The 16,707-nt window shown below is 55.3% G+C and overlaps 1 protein-coding gene across 1 annotated transcript in view; it reads left to right on the top strand.

Moving 5' to 3' along the window:
* Positions 1–1,773: 1,773 nt before the first annotated feature.
* TAP2 (transporter 2, ATP binding cassette subfamily B member) overlaps positions 1,774–16,707 on the top strand; it is a gene marked incomplete at both ends in the record, with an annotated part of 17,283 nt that continues 2,349 nt past the window's right edge. Inside the window, 11 exons of the mRNA XM_080710394.1 lie at positions 1,774–2,263; positions 2,341–2,455; positions 3,939–4,069; positions 4,237–4,442; positions 5,349–5,546; positions 5,669–5,797; positions 6,821–7,009; positions 7,151–7,324; positions 7,479–7,638; positions 8,114–8,250; positions 8,417–8,555. Coding sequence (XP_080566520.1) covers positions 1,774–2,263; positions 2,341–2,455; positions 3,939–4,069; positions 4,237–4,442; positions 5,349–5,546; positions 5,669–5,797; positions 6,821–7,009; positions 7,151–7,324; positions 7,479–7,638; positions 8,114–8,250; positions 8,417–8,555 — 2,068 coding nt within the window. The remainder of the gene's footprint in view (positions 2,264–2,340; positions 2,456–3,938; positions 4,070–4,236; positions 4,443–5,348; positions 5,547–5,668; positions 5,798–6,820; positions 7,010–7,150; positions 7,325–7,478; positions 7,639–8,113; positions 8,251–8,416; positions 8,556–16,707) is intronic.

Below are 16,707 nucleotides of genomic sequence, written 5' to 3'. Positions count from 1 at the left end.
AGTGAGAGTCTCTGAAGCTGCGGGGCTGCAGGAAGAGCCGAGACCTCCAGCCTGCCTGGGGAGGGCCAGTTAAAGGCGGCTCTGGACAGCTGGGCGTGGTGGTGCACACCTGTGACCCGGGACTTGAGAGGTTGAGACAGGAGGATCCAGGCTAGTCTTAGCCACTCAGTGAAACCCTCACCCTCAGCAACTTAGACCCTGTGTGCAGAGGCCCTTCTATTAGGGGAGAAATCCTTAAAATATAAGAACAGATAGGGTCAGAGGTATTTTAGCACTCCTCTTCTTCCCGCCCCCTTAACTATTTTAAATTCAAGTGACTCATTGGTAGTCACACCAATAACATTTCAAAAAGGCGGTGGCAAGTGATGGCTCCCCGGGGATTTTCTTTTGTTTTTTTCTTTTTTTAAGCTTGGGAGGTCGTTTCAACCTGAGGAGCCGTTTCTGAAATGGATCTGCGGTTCTATCCGGGCAAAGTCGGAGTGGGGGGACCTGCGGTGGGAGGCCCCGCCCAGGTCGCTCTGTTGAGAAGAACCCGTCAGGGCTAAAAGATCGAGACCTCCGAAGTTCAAAACCTGTTGGTGAAGTCGAGCGTGGTGGCGGGAGGCTGATGGGGTGGGGGGACAGCCTCAGCTACTTAGCGAGGCCCTTTGCAACTCAGCGAGACCCTGTTTCAAAATAAAGAATAACAAATAGGGCTGGGGGTGTATCTCGGAGGTAGAATCCCCTGGGTTCCAGCCCCAGTACGGAAACAAACCTCTTTGCCCTGGTGAGAGAGGCTGGTACTTTCCACTTAGGAGCACCCGGCGAGTTTCTTGCTCAGTCTCTGGCTCCGTTTTTATCCCCTGGACCCCGAAACTCTGGTTTCCCTGGGGGAAGAGGGCACTTCTCAAAGCCCATCCCCGCTCGCGAGTCACTGCGCAAACCTACTTGCCAAGCTCTCCAGCTGCGAGCATCTCAGCCCTGGCAGGTGTTGCGGTCAGATGTTACCAAGTAGCCGCGGCCGGGGCCGAGCGGGCCTCGGGCGCCCCCTGCCGGCCGCCGCGCGCAGCACGCGCCGGGGCTGGAAGCGAAAGCGAAAGAGCGACGCGCGGGGCGGGCGGACCCTAGAGGGGACTGAGCTGCGGGAGGAGAGCGAGCGGATCCCAGACTCTGGCTGGTGAGTTCGCGGGGCGGGAAACCCGGCGCGCGGGCAGGGGCGCGGGGCACCCACCCTGCACCCACGTCCCCTCGCTGGTGCGTGGGAACGCCGGCCGGCGACGCTGGGCAGCGGATCCGGAGGAGATTTTTTTAAATTACTAATTAATATATATATTTGCGGTACTGGGGATGAAACCCAGGGGCATTCTACCTCCGAGCTACACCCGCACCCTTTTTTTAAAATTCTTTATTTTGATTTTGATTTTTTTTAAATTTTATTTTGATTTGCGGCACTGGGGATGGAAGCCAGGGGCATTCCATTTCCGAGCTCTGCACCCCTAGCCCTATTTTTTTATTCTTTATTTGGGAACAGGGTCTCACTGAGTTGCAGAGTAGCCGAGGTTGTCCGCGAACCACGAGCCTCCCGTCTCAGCCTCCCGAATGCTGGATTACAAGTGTGCGCCACCGCGTCCGGCTTTTCTTTTTCTTTTTATAAGTGAGAGGCTCTTCCCCGACTCCCTGTCCTGGGAGGGATGTGCTGACGAGCGGGCACACAGGAGACCTTGCAGGGTGTGAACTGAGGTCGCCATCCCCTTTCCCTAATTCCTCCCTTTCTACCCACAGCTGGCCGGCGCCATGCTCCCTGACCTGAGGCCATGGGTCTGGCTCCTGCTGGTGGACGTGGCCTCACTGTGGCTCCTGCAGGGGACTCTGGGGGCCCTGCTCCCCCAGGGGCTCCCAGGGCTGTGGCTGGAGGGCTCTCTGCGGCTGGGAGCACTGTGGGGGGTGCTGCAGCTGGGGGGGCTGCCGGGGCTCCTGCGGCCCTCGCTGCCCCTGCTCTGCCTGGCCACCCCCCTGTTCGCCACGCTGCGAGCCCCGGTGGGGGGGACCTTGAGCGCGCCCCCGGTCAGGGTGGCCTCGGCCTCTTGGAGCTGGCTGCTGGCCGGCCACGGGGCCGCAGGGCTGAGCTGGGCCCTGTGGGCTGTGCTGAGGCCCCCGGGAGCCCAGCAGGAGAGGCCGGGCCAGGAGGGCGGCGGGGCCCTGACGCGGAGGCTGCTGCAGCTCTCCAGGCCGGACCTGCCCTTCCTCACCGCCGCCTTCTTCTTCCTGGTGATGGCCGTGTTGGGTGAGTGGGGCGCCCGGGAGCCGGAGGGGGGGGGCGCCCGAGGCCACACGTCCACTGGCCCCTCCCTCCTCTTGCAGGGGAGACCCTGATCCCTCACTACCTGGGCCGCGTGGTGGACCTCCTGGGAGCCGACTTTGACGCTCACGCCTTCACCAGCGCCATCTTTTTCATGTGTCTGTTCTCGGTTGGGAGGTAGGTGCTGGGCGGGTGGCCCCTCGCCCCACCCACCTTGTCTTTTCAGGGCCCGCACTCCTGGGGTCTGTTTCACTCAAAGCACAAAATACTTCTCACTGAAACGCATGTGTCTGCCCACCGCTGGGTGTCGGCCATTCGCCTCTTCCTCCGTTCCCACTTGCACTGCGTTATTAGGGGAATATAGCGGTGCGGATGTGGTGCCAAAGGGTGCCTGTGTCAGATGGAACGTCTCCCTCCCATGCCAGGCGACTCCTCTGGGTGGGTGGGCGTGCCCCCAGGCCTGGCTGCCTCCCCCTTCTCCCAGCATCTCTCCTGCTCTTCCTCTGCACCCCCCCTACTCAGGGGTCTGTTTTCCAAGGAGATAAACCACCCGAGTAGGGCGGAGGCTGGGGTGAGGTGGGAGAGCGTCTCGGGCACAAAATATAAGGGGTGCTTGTCAGGTTTGGGGGTGATGGAAAGATGCGGACAGACCGAGGGTCCCCGCAGGAGGAGTTCATCAAGCGATGCAGGGATGGGGATGGGACGGGGTGAGTGACCAGGGGTGGGGGTGAGGGACTCCAGCCCTCCCACTGTTGAGCTGTGTAGCCTTTAGGGGGAAATACTGGGCCAAGGTCAACTCAGTTACACAGGAATGTGGGGGGGGGGCGAGAGGGGCAGGAGGTTGCTATGGGAACACTCCAGCTGGGGGAGCTGGCATGTGGGCGGGGCCTCAGGGTTTCCTCGGGTCCTAGGCCCTCGTGACTGGGCCCCAAGGGGCCAGGAGTGGAAGGGTCGCGCTCCAGGGCCGCTCACCTGACCCAGCCCCGGCCCAGCCAGCCGCGCTGCTCTTTGGCGGCCAGGCTTCCCTTCCACACCTCAGAAGCCTGTCTTCGCTGTGCCTGCATTCTCTGCTCCCTACTTTCTGCTCAAACTAACCACTCAAACGGGAACTTCTCATTGGCCAGTTCGCTGTTATCTTTTTCTCTCCTCCCTGGCCAGGCCTGTTTTCTGACTTCTCTATATCATTTGGCTCCAGGAGAAGCTCCTTACTGGTTTCTTTCTGCAACTCACCTTTATTTTTATATTTTTTTGCGGTACTGGGAGTTGGACCCAGGGGGTTCTAGCACTGAGCCACACACCCAGCCTTTTATTTTATTTTATTTTATTTTATTTTATTTTATTTTATTTTTGTGATACTGGGGATGGAACCCAGGGGCATTCTATCTCCTAGCTACAACTCCAGCCCCCCTTTTTAAAATTCTTTATAAAATAAAGAATAAAAGAGTTGCAAAGAGCCTCACTAAGTTTAGCTGAGGCTGTCTGCGAACGGCGATCCTCCTGTCTTAGCCTCCCGAGTGCTGGGATTACAAGCGTGCCCCACCAGGCCCGCCTCCCAGCCCCTCACTTTGAGATGGGGTCTTGCTTGGTTGCTGAGGGTCCCAGACCTTTCTCCACAGCTTAGCGCCTCCCTCCCTCCTCTCCCGCCTCCTCCCTGCCCCAGCTCGCTGTCCGCAGGCTGCAGAGGAGGCTTCTTCATGCTCACCATGTACAGAATCAACCTGCGGATCCGGGAGCAGCTTTTCTCCTCCCTGCTGCGTCAGGACCTGGGTTTCTTCCAGGACACTAAGACAGGTGGGGGCAGGAGGCCAGGCCTGGGGTTCCCCTGGACGTTCCTTCCCAGTCCATCCACTGACCAGGGCCCGAGTGCTCCTTGGGACGGGGTGGGGAGGAGCCCGAGGCCGAGGGCAGGGCGGACCTCCCGGGCGATGACAGTCCCCTCATCTCCCTGCCCTTCCCAGGGGAGCTGAGCTCCCGGCTGAGCTCGGACACCACCCTGATGAGCCGCTGGCTCCCGTTCAACGCCAACGTGCTGCTGCGGAGCCTGGCCAAGGGGGTGGGGCTCTACGGCTTTATGCTCTCCCTGTCGCCTCGGCTCACCCTCCTGTCTCTGCTCGACCTGCCCCTCACGGTAGCCGCCGAGAAGGTGTACAATACCCGCCATCAGGTACACGCGGCCCTCGGGGGACCCTGCAAGGCGGGTAGCGCGGAGAGCGCAGCTGGGGGGGGGGGCTTTCTTGTCTCATTTCGGTCCTGGGGATTGAACCCAGGGGTGCTCTACCACTGAGCGACACCCCCAGCCCTATTTTATTATTAATATTTTTGGAAACAGAGTCTCACTTAAGTTGCTGATGGCCTAAGTTGTTGAGGCTGGCCTTGAACCTGTAATCCCCCTGTCTCAGCCTCCTAAGTACTGAGATTACCAGCACCTGGCTAGCCCTTTTATTTATTTTTATTTATTTATTTTTTGTGGCACTGGGGATGGAACCCATCAGCCTCCCAAGTACTGAGATTACTAGCACCTGGTTAGCCCTTTTAATTTTTATTTATTTTTGGTGGCACTTGGGATGGAACCCAGGGGCTTTCTACCTCCAGGCTATACTCTTAGACCTATTTTGTATTTTATTTGGAAACAGGGTCTCACTAAGTTGCTGAGAGCCTCACTAAGTAGCCGAGGCTGGCTTTGAACCTGCGCGATCCTCCTGTCTCAGCCTCCCAAGGGCTGGGATTACAAGCGTGCGCCACCGCACCTCGCTATATTCTTTATTTTGAAATGGGGTCTCACAGAGTTGCAAAGGGCCTCACTAAGTAGCCGAGGCTGGCCACAAACCTGTGATCCTCCTGGCTCCGCCTCCCAAATGCTGGGATTACAAGTGTGCACCTCTACGCCTGGTTCATCAACAATATTTTATTTCCTCACTCTTTTAAAATCTTATTTCTTCTGGAAAGAAAAGTGAGAAAGAGGGTGAAAGGACAGTTTGGTGTCCTTAGGGGGCCGGGAGCTTCCCAGGGCTGGAGAGAGACCTGAGTGCCTCCGGCCCCATCAGCCTCTGTGCCCGCCGCCCTCTCCCAGGCCCTGCTGAAGGAGATCCAGGATGCGGTGGCCCGGGCGGGGCAGATGGTGCAGGAGGCCGTTGGAGGGCTGCAGACGGTGCGCAGCTTTGGGGCCGAGGAGCTTGAGGCCCATCGCTACGAGGAGGCCCTGGAGCGGTGCAGGCAGCTGTGTTGGCGGCGAGACCTGGAACAAGCCGTGTACCTGCTGGTCCGGAGGGTGAGCATCGAGGGAGGGGGAAGGGGCGGAGCCTACCCCGGCTCTGGGATCTCTTGCAGCTCAGTCTTAAAGGGGCAGGGTGGTGGAAATAACGAACCCTCAGCCCTTCCTTCTCTTTACAGTTAGTGCACCTGGGTGTTCAGGTGCTGGTCATGACCTGTGGGCTGCAGCAGATCCTGGCCGGCGAGGTCACCCGGGGCGGGCTGCTCTCCTTTCTGCTCTACCAGGAGGAAGTGGGGCACCATGTGCACGTGAGTGGGAGCCGCCCGGGCTCCCTTTCTCCTCTCTTTTCTCCTGGCCTCCTCCATTTACTTGTTCCCCTTAAAAATACAAACAAAGCATGACCCCCCGCGAATTTTGTTGTGGGGAATTTAAACACTTGAGATCCAGGCATGGTGGTGCACCCCTGTAATCCCAGGACTTGGGAGGCTGAGACAGAAGGATCACAGGTTCCAGGACGGCCTCAGCAATTTCGTGAGACCCTCAACCACTTAGCCAGACTCTGCTTCAGAATAAAAATTGAAAAGGGCTTGGGGTATAGATCAGAGGTAGAATCCTGGATGCATTCCCCACTACCAAAGACAAACAGACAATAGAACAAAGCGTCAAAACTCAGTGAATCTTCTCGTGGAGAATTTTCAAAGTGAAAAAGCAAAACGAAACAAAATAATATAAGGAATTCACATCTACTCAACATCTCTTTCAACAGTTATCAGCTCATGGCCAGTCCTGTTTGGTCTGTAGCCCTTCTATTTCCATATTATTTTGAAATGAATTTAAGGCAGGATATAGTCACATCTACAAGTGTTTCAGTATCTCTAAAACATAAACATCTAAAAATATAGTATATAACATTATAAGATATAGCCACATAGCCATAACCTCTCTCTCAAAGACGGACAATAATTCCCAAATCCATCGTATACAGTAGTCATCAACTCTCTCCTTGTCTTAGACATGCTGCAGTGTGCTTGAACCAGCACCCAAATAAGGGCCACACGTAATTGGTCGATATGCATTTTTTTATTTGTTTGTTTTGGTGGCACTGGGGATTGAACCTAGGGGCATTCTGCCTCTGGGTACACCCTCCCCCCATTTTATTTTTTATTTCAAAACAGCTAAGTTAGTGCACGTGGGCCTCACACCTGCAATCCTCCGATCTCAGCCTCCCGTGTCCTGGGATTACAGGCGTGCGTCCTTCAAGTCTATCTCCCTCTTCCTGTTTACCTGGTGGCTCTGGTGGGTTAGCTGACCAGTGCGCCCCTGTCTTCCAGGCCCTGATACGCATGTGCGGGGACATGCTGAGCAATGTGGGTGCTGCTGAGAAGGTTTTTGGCTACCTGGACCGACAGCCAGACCTGCCCGAGCCGGGGACCCTGGCGCCTCCAGCGCTAAAGGGCGTGGTGGAGTTTCAAAATGTCTCCTTTGCATATCCTAACCGCCCGGACCAGCCTGCGCTCCAGGTGCCCGAGAGAGGAGCCCGGACCCTGGTCCCCTACTGCTTACGGGCTAACCAGCCTGCAGATCTGAGGAGCTGATTTGGCGGGAAGAGAATAGAGGGGTGTGGAGGAGGGGTCAGCCCTAACCGCGACCTGCTCCTCCAGGGTGTGACGTTCACCCTCCGTCCCGGGACGGTGACGGCGCTGGTGGGACACAACGGGTCTGGGAAGAGCACGGTGGCCGCCCTGCTGCAGAACCTGTACCAGCCCACCGGGGGCCAGCTGCTGCTGGACGGGCAGCCCATCTCCGCCTACGAGCATCACTACCTGCACCGACAGGTGGGCGGGAGCGATGGGGAGGCGCCTTGGGAGAGAAGGCCCAGAGAGAGTGGAGAGCCGAGGAAAGACCACGCAGGGCTGGGCAGGCCTGGAGGGGCAGAGGGCCCGCCGCGGGCGCTGCACGCTGCCCTCTGCTCCTGTCCCCCCCGCACAGGTGGTGTCGGTCGGGCAGGAGCCCGTGCTGTTCTCGGGGTCTGTGTGGGACAACATCACCTACGGGCTGGAGCGCTGTGAGGATGAGGAGGTGATGGCGGCTGCCCGGGCGGCCCAGGCGGACGGCTTCATACGGGAGATGCAGCACGGGATGGACACAGGTGCCTTCGGGGGCAGTGAGCCCATCCTTTCCGCCCAGCGAGAAAGTGGAGCCAGGCGCCACGGCACAGGCCGGCGAGCCCAGGACTTGGGAGGCTGGGACCCGAGGACTGCGGGTTGGAGGCCCCCCTGGAGATCCTCAATGCCTTAGTCTGATGCTCTCACGCAGAGATCTTAGACCCTGTCTCAAATATATATATGTATGTATAAAGGGCTGGGGCTGTAGCTCAGTGGCAGACCGCTCCTGAGTGACAGGGTGCTCCCCTATTCCAGGGGTGGGGGGCAGAGAGAGAGGGAGAAAAGGAGGGAGGGAGAGTTCTTCCTGGAGTCCTTGTTCCCTGAAGCAGGGTGCCTTCCACCCCGGCAGCCCCAGGGTCCTCGCTCTGTGCTGAGGAAACGGGGCACCTGTCCCTGCTCTGGGGAAGGAGAGCGGTCCTGGCTTGTGCCTGAGGAAGGGAATTTCTTTGGTTTCTTCAGACATAGGGGAGAAGGGGAGCCAGTTGGCCGCGGGTCAGAAGCAGCGGCTGGCCATTGCCCGGGCCCTTGTGCGCAACCCCAGGGTCCTCATCTTGGATGAGGCCACCAGTGCCCTGGATGCCCAGTGCGAGCAGGCCGTAAGTGCCAGGGCGGGGTTGGGATGGGTGTGGGTGTCTTGCATTTCTCAATAGCAGGGGTCCCGGGAGGGGCAGGCCCTTACCTCCCCTTCGCAGGCACAGTTCACAGCGTCTTTACCCGCACACAGGGCTGCCGTCCACCCACTTTTCCTTCCTGTCTCCCCAGCTGCAGGCCTGGAAGGCCCGCGGGGACCTGACGGTGCTGGTGATCGCCCACAAGCGGCAGGCGGTTGAGCACGCCGACCAGGTCCTGGAGCTCCGGCACGGCCGGCTGGTGGACCAGGCCCAGCTCAGGGAGGACCTTGGCCCCTAAAGCCACCTGGTGCAGCAGCGGCCGCCGGGAGCTGAGGCCGGGACACTGGGCTCTTTTGGGGCATCTACATGGTCCAGACTGGAGTCGTTTCTCCTCTGAATTCCCTGGGGCTCAACCCTTGTGGGTGGTGGCTCTGGAGCTGTAGGGGCAATACAGATTTGGACCTTTTGGGGGGCTGGGCTGGGCGGGGGTGAGGGGGTGGGGCAGAGCGAGTGCCGTCCTCCACCCCCCCCCCACCCCCAGAAAAGCTTATTTCCTTGGCAAATAGAGCTTTGCCGGTTGCTGAGTTGTGTACAGAGGAATAATAAATATTTTTAGAAATGTTTTTCTTTATATATCCATAAGTACACATCTATATGAAAACAATTTAGAAACTATAGAAGAAAATGAAAAATACCCATCAAGTCACTGCCCATAGGTTACTGTTTTGACAGCCATATCTGATCCTTGAAATACCAGTTACCAGCCAGGCATGGTGGCACATGCTTGTAATCCCAGCATTTAGGAGGCTGAGACAGGAGGATTGCAGTTTGCGGACAGCCTCAGCTACTTAGGGAGGCTCTGCAACTCAGTGAGACCCTGTTTCAAAAAAAAAAAAAAATAGGGCTGGGGTGGAGCTCGGAGTTAGAATGCCCCTGGGTTCCATCCCCAGTACTGCAAAAAAAAAAAAAAAAAAAAAAAAAAAAGAAATACCAGTTACTCAGTGACATAAATACTTATGACGGTTTATGACGTTGCCTCTCTGTGGCTTTCCACGTCCTCACCAGTGTTTGCTGTTTGGGGGGAAGCCCAGACAAAGCACAGTTCCCCAATTAGTAGTGTTTAATAATAACTTTGACAGGAGTGGTGGTGAATACCTGTAATCCCATACTTGGGAGGCTGAGACAGGAGGATCATGGGTTTGAGGCCAGCTTCAGCAACTTAGCGAGACTCAACAATTTAGCAAGAACTTGTTTTAAAATGATAAAAAAATAATAATCCGGGCGTGGAGGCGCACGCTTATAATCCCTGCGCTTGGGAGGTGGAGACAGGAGGATCGAAGCCAGCCGCGCCGGCTTAAGAGACCCTGCTTCCAAATAAAAATATAAAAAATAGGTTTCTGGGAGTATAACCCGGAGGTAGAAGGGTTTCCAGGAACCCCAGTACCGCCCCCCCAAAAATAATAATAAAACAGAATGGCTAGGGGTGTAGCTTGGAGGTAGAATGCTCCTGGGTTCCATCCCCAGGACCAAAACAAAATCGACAATAGCTACCATTTACAGTTTTAACATGAGTAAGAACTGTGCTAATGTTTTTCATGTATTACCATTCTTTTTTTTTTTTTTTTTTGCGGTACTGGGGATAGAACCCAGGGGCATTCTACCTCCAAACTACACCCTCAGCCCTATTTTTTATCCTTTATTTTGAAACAGGGTCTCACTGAGTTGCAGAGGGCCTCACTCAGTGGCTGAGGCTGTCCGCGAACCATGATCTCCTGTCTCAGCCTCCCGAGTGCTGGGATGACAAGCGTGCTCACCACGCCCGGCGCATGTGTTACCACTCCTGGTCTCTGCCCCAGCCCTGTGAATTTGGCTCTTACTTGCGATTCCCCTTTAGCAGATGTAGAAACCGAGCAGGTGATGAAGTGACCCTCCCCAGGTCACATCGTGGTGGTTTTCCAGACCCGAAGCCAGCGTCTGCACCCCCACCGGCCAGTTACAGGCACCTCGGGCCCATAATCTCCCACCCACAGGCTAAGCAACGCTTGTCGCTCCCGGGTCTGAGCAGCTCCGAGCCCGTGCTCTCTGTCCCAGCCTTCACTCATAGTCTGGCATTGTCCCACCTGGAGGTCTCTCTACGCTGGGGTCCCCCCTCCAGCCATTCTTCATGAAGTCTTTTCTCTCTACAAGGCCTGTGGGATGATGTCACTCCTGTGAGCTCCTTCAGGCGTCCTTAGTGTCCGCTCGGATCCCTTGCAGAGCACCCCAGGGCTCGACCCTCCTCCCGTCAGGCTCCCGCCACACGGAGCTCCCCGCCCTTCGGGTCCCTTGATTTCCCACAATCCTTCAGCTCTCCGTTCAGGGCGTCCTGGAAGCCTTCCTTGGTTCCTGCCTGGAGACGGTGCCTTTTCTCGTAGCATCTGTCACAGGGGCATACCCCTTGCACAGCCCAGTCAACACTTCGTCCCCTATTTTATTTTATTTTCTATTTTTTTTTTTTGCAGTGTTGGGGATTCTACCTTCTAGCTACATTCCAAGCTCTATTTTCTATTCTTTATTTTTGAAAAAGGATCTCACTAAGTTGCAGAGGGCCTCACTAAGTAGAGGAGGCTGGCCTTGAACTTGTGATCCCACCTCAGTCTCCCAAATACTGGGATTACAAGCCTGCGTCCCCACACCTGGCTCCCCTCTCTTTCTTTAGACCACGAGCTCCTGCTCGCAGGGGAGACCTATGTCTTTTTATGCTTTAATCTCTGTGGCCTGATACAGGGCCTGACTCATAGTAGACAGTAAACAAGTCTGTGGGATGAATGAAAGAAATCTCAGTTCTCTCTCCACACACCCCGCACGGGCTGGCGGCTGGGAGGACCTGGCCTTGGAAGGCTCAGATGATAGGAATCGGAAACTTTCCCATTCCTGGAAAAGGCAGGTACTTTCCAGCCTCCAAGTGGAAACTTGCCAGAACTGCAGTGCTGGGATCTCTGGCAGCTGCGGGAGCAGGTGGGCGGGGCGCCTCCTGCAGGGCCTCCCTGGCCTTTCTCAGCAGCAGCCTCCGCCTCCCCAATCCCGAGAGCAAAACTGGCATTTGGAGAAGGCTGGCCGGATGCCTTCCCTTCCCCACAGAATGTCCTTCTGTGACTGTAAAATGGGAGCAGGAACTCTCCATCTCCCTAAACTTTTGGAAATTGCAACCTGAATGGAAGAACAGGAGCTGCACAAATCTGACGGCCTCAGTGCACCCGCGGGCCGCGGTGGCTCTTTAAACCTGCAAGGTGTCTGAAAAGTAACGCGGCCAGACGTGGTGGCGCACGCTTGTAATCCCAGCATTTGGGAGGCTGAGACAAGAGCATCGCCGTTTGTGGCCAGCCTCAGCTGCTTTGCAACTCAGTGAGACCCTGTTTCAAAATAAAAAATAAAAAATAGGGCTGGGGGTGTAGCTCGGAGGTAGAGTGTCTCTGGGTTCCATCCCCCCACCCCAAAAGTAGCATAGCCGGTACGGTATGGCGTTGCACGCCTGTAATCACAGTACTTGGGAGGCTGAGATAGGATTATAGGTTCGCAGCCAGGCTCAGCAACTTAGCCAGATTCTGTTTCAAAATAAAAAATATACAGGGCTGCCAGATCAGCTTGGAGGTAAAATGTCTCTGGGTTCAATTCCCAGTACCAAAAAAACAAAACAAGAACCAAACCAAACCAAACCAAAAAAAGAGTCAAGTCTTACTTTACAGGTAAAGAAACTGGTTTGAAGTCACATCGCTAATCGGTGACCAAGCTGGAGGAAAACTCAGGTCTCCTGGTAGTAGAACAGGGAGACGCAGGGAGTGGACTTAAAGATCTTAAGATATCCCCAATATTCTTATCTCAGGGGACGTGCCCAGGCGTCACAGGAAAGCTTGCCTGATAAAGAAGGCATTCAGTGTAGACAGACAGCCTCTGCAGGTTTGCCCAGAGTTTTCTTTATTCCTCCTACCCCACTCTCCCGTCTGGTCACTTAGCTTCAGTACTTTCCCCACCCTGCCGGGTTTACTCTTTTTTTTTTTCCCAGTACTGGGGATGAAACCCAGGGGCATTCTACCTCCAAACTACACCCCAACCCTATTTTTTAGTCTTTATTTTGAAACAGAGTCTCACTGAGTTGCAAAGGGCCTAAGTAGCTGAGGCTGGCCAGGAACCTGGGATCCTCCTGTCTCAGCCTCCCGAATGCTGGGATTACAAGCGTGCGCCATTTCGCCCAGCTCAGCTTTACGCTTTCTTAAAGGAAAATATGAACGGACAGGGATAATCTTTAGGACACCTTCATAGATTTCCTGGACCCAAAGAACGCCCCTCCCTGTCTGCCCCGCCCTCTGTGGAAACTGCACGAGCCTCAAGTCCTCGGCGCCCCCACCCCACCCAGTGGGAGAGCCACCGGAGGACAGGCGATCGAGAAGAGGGGCTGCAGGGTGCTCAGGACGTGGGCGGGAAGGAGATAAAGCCTCGTGTTTGGGCGCCGGGCTACAAGAGGGACCTGCTTGAGTCTGGTGCCACCCAGTGGTGATTCTGGGAACTACAGGGTTTTGAAATTAGGGTTTCATGGAATCTCAGGAATAATAATAATAATAATAATAATAATAATAATAATAATAATTTACTGGATGAATATTTACTGTGTGATTATTTTGTGCCATAGCTGTGATAAGTGTTAAGATAATCCCATGTGTCAGGTATTACTATTCCAATTCGTGTGTGTGTGTGTGTGTGTGTGTGTGTGTGTGTGTGTGTGTGTATGTGTGTGTGTTACTGGGGATGGAACCCAGGAACATTCTACCTCTGATCTACACCCCCAGCCCAATTTTTTATTCTTTATTTTGAAACAGGGTCTCACTAAGTTGCAAAGGACCTCACTAAGTAGTAGCTGGGGCTGCCTAAGAACCGCGATCCTCCTGTTTCAACCTCCCGAATGCTGGGATTACAAGCGTGCCCACCACGCCCGGCTTCTCATATTCTTTATGAATGATTTTGCAGCATTTTATTCTCTTGAGAATCCTCTCTCCATATTCCTTTCTTCTTCTTTTTTAATTTCTTAATTTTTTATTCTTTATTTTTTGAAATAGGGCGTCATTGAGTTGCGAAGGGCCTCACTAAATAGCTGAGGCTTTCTGTGAACTGTGATCCTCTGATCTCCGCCTCCCGAATGCTGGGATTACAAGTGTGCGCCACCACGCCCGGCCTTGTTGTTGTTGTTGTTGTTGTTTTTGTGGACCTCTTGTGGCTTCTAGGAGCTCATCTTCTCCAGGTTGTTATCTCTTCTGTTTCTTCTCTGATAATCCCATGTTAATTCTTCTTAAAACACAGGCTTCAGTCTGTGATCCCAGTACTTGGGAAGCTTAGACAGGAGGATGGGAGGGTTGAAGCCAGCCTCAGGAGTAGTGAGATTCTCAGCAACCTAGTGAGACCTTGTTTCAAAATAAAAACAAGAGCCGGGTGTGGTGGGCACGCTTGTTATCCCAGCATTCCGGAGGCTGAGACAGGAGGATCACTGTTCGCCAACAGCCTCAGCTCCTTAGTGAGGTCCTTTGCAACTCAGTGAGACCCTGTTTTAAAATAAAGAATAAGGCTGGGTTCCGGGCGGGGGTCGCGCGCGGGGCACACCAGCCTGGGCCGGGTTGGGGACTCTGGGCCCCGGGCCGAACTGCGCGTAGCACGCCAGAACCCTGGAGAAACCGGGCCCAGTACCCTGGGACCCGGGCGGGGGTCAGGCGGGGCACGCCAGCCAGGGCCTGGGTTGCGAGACTCTGGGCCCCGGGCCGAACTGCGCGTAACATGCCAGACCCCTGGAGAAACTGGGCTCAGTACCCTGGGTTCCGGGCAGGGGTCGCGCGGAGCATGCCAGCCGGGGCCTGGGTCACGGGACCCTGGGCCCCAGGTGGAGTAGTGCGGATCACTCTGGACCCATGGGGAAACTGACCGGGTTACAGTGCTACTGAGTGAGTGCCTGATCCCACTACTTCCTCAAACCACATATACTGTTTTCTCTTATTAAAAAAAAAAAAAAAGGAACAGAAAAAGAAAAAGAAAAATATTGGAGAGGAGGTAAGAAAACCGTTATGGATGCCAGGACACTGGAGACGCAGACAAAACTTATCTAAATGCACTGGAACTTATGGAAAAATTCCCCGTGAAGGAGGACTGCTATTTCTCTATATTGTTAAGAATCTCGGACATCACCTGTAAGGAGAAAGTTTAGCGGAGACCAAGGAGAAAGGCGGTGTTGAAAGAGGTCTCCGCGATGGTGGTGGAGACTTGTATTCAGGAGAAGCAGAAACCGGATCCTACCAACCTTATTTTTTTGGAGAAATTACACCAAATGTCGAATGCTACCGTCACGCATGCTTAGGAACACTGGACAACATTCAGAGTGGAAAAAGAGCCTGAGAAGGATTTGAAATGGTGGAGGCAGTGGCAATGGCAGTGGCCAGTACTCAGGGGAGGCAGACATCTGATACATTACACCTGGAACCTTTGAAATAATAACCACAGAGACAGTGATCGGAACCTGCTGAGGGGTTAGGCGGGCGCCGGGGCCAGTGGCCGACATCGGAGCCTGCCATGAGGCAAGGCCGGTACTGGGGCCTCCGAGGCCGGGATCAGAGCCTGCCGAGGGGTTAGGCCGGTGCTGGGGCCAGCGAGGCTGGCATCGGAGCCTGCTGTGAGGCAAGGCCGGTGCTGGGGCCTCCGAGGCCGGGATCAGAGCCTGCCTTGAGGCAAGGCCGGTACTGGGGCATCCGAGGCTGGGATAAGTGCCTGCCGAGGGGTTAGGCCGGTGCTGGGGCCAGCGAGGGCGGCATCGGACCCTGCCATGAGGCATGGCCAGTGCTGGGGCCCCCAAGGCCGGGATCAGAGCCTGCCGAGGGGTTAGGCCGGTGCTGGGGCCAGTGAGGCTGGCATCGGAGCCTGCCGTGAGGCATGGCTGGTGCTGGGGCCTCTGAGGCCAGGATTGGAGCCTGCCAAGGGGTTAGGCCGGTGCTGGAGCCAGCTAGGCCGGCATCGGAGCCTGCCGTGAGGCAAGGCCGGTACTGGGGCCTCCAAGGCCAGGATAAGAGCCTGCCGAAGGGTTAGACCGGTGCTGGGGCCAGCGAGGCCGGCATTGGAGCCTGCCGTGAGGCTAGGCTGGTGCTGGGGCCTCCGAGGCCGGGACTGGAATCCTGCCAAGGGGTTAGGCCGGTGCAGGGGCCAATGGCCAGCATCGGAGCCTGCCGTGAGGCAAGGCCACTCCTGCGGCCTCCAAGGCCGGGACCGAAGCCAGCTGAGGGGTTAGGCCGGTGTAGGGGCCAGCGAGACCAGAACTGGGGCCTCCCATGAGGCAAGGCCGCTGCTTGAGCCAGCGAGGTCTGGATCAGTCCACTGAGTAGCCAGGCCACTACTGGGGCCGTCAAGAGTGGGATTGGTACTTGCAACGCAGCATGCACAGAGAAATATCGCAGAAAATAAAAACCAGACGCTTCTCTTAATCAGCAATAACTAGGAGGAAAGGGGCAACAGGAAGAGGTTGAGCTATAGAAAGGGCCCTATAGTGAAGCAACTAATGTGACCAATCAGAGGGTATGTAATAGTGGAGGACGGAGCCTCTTTAAAACGCAGGAGGTACATAAACAAATGTATCAAAGTTAATCACCAAAGAAGCGTGGGATGGAGGGAGGGGGAGGGAATGGGATGGGGGCTGGAGGAGGGCTAATTGGATGATGTGTGCTTGTATTTCCTCTCAAGTCTTGTACTCCAACGTGATTGATATATGACTACAATGCACCAATTTAAAAAATAAATAAATTAAAAAATTAAAAAAATTTAAAAAATAAAATAAAGAATAAAAAATAGGGCTGGGGGTGTAGCTCGGAGGTAGAATGCTCCTGGGTTCCATCCCCAGTACTGCAAAACAAACAAACAAATAAATAAATAACTGGGGTGTAGCTTGGTGGTAGAATGCCCTTAGGTTCAATCCCCAGCACCACACACACACACACATGCACGCACGCACGCACACACACACACACTCACTTCAGAATGCCGCCCTTTCTTCTGTATTCGCCCACTCTCTGCGGTCATTGTCAACCACCCCGTAGGAAGGGCGGCCTGTGGCCAGAGCTGTCCAGGGCCGGTGCTAAGTAAGCGTAGGACACAAAATCAGAATCCGCCTCGTTCTTGATGGACCCCGTACTGCAGAGAATATATAATTTTCCCAGTCCCGGCCCATGCTGCACGTATCTCAGCGACTCTCAGGGATGCTGCAGGTGGCCGATTCTTGACTGGTGCAGCACGACTTTTTGAAAGTGTTCTGCCCGGCACCTAGCGATGCACAGATCCTCCCGTCCCGATTGGCTGAGGTCGGAGGGAGGCCAGTACGTTGCACTCCTAGTGAACTCTGTATTGACGGAGTGGCGTGGAGGCAGACTCCATCCTAGAGAGGCT

The sequence above is a fragment of the Muscardinus avellanarius genome, assembly GCF_963383645.1.
Source record: "Muscardinus avellanarius genome assembly, chromosome: 14".
NCBI classification, from domain to species: Eukaryota; Metazoa; Chordata; class Mammalia; order Rodentia; family Gliridae; genus Muscardinus; species Muscardinus avellanarius.
Note: the sequence above shows the minus strand (reverse complement) of the source record. Positions and strands in the feature narration are given on the sequence as shown.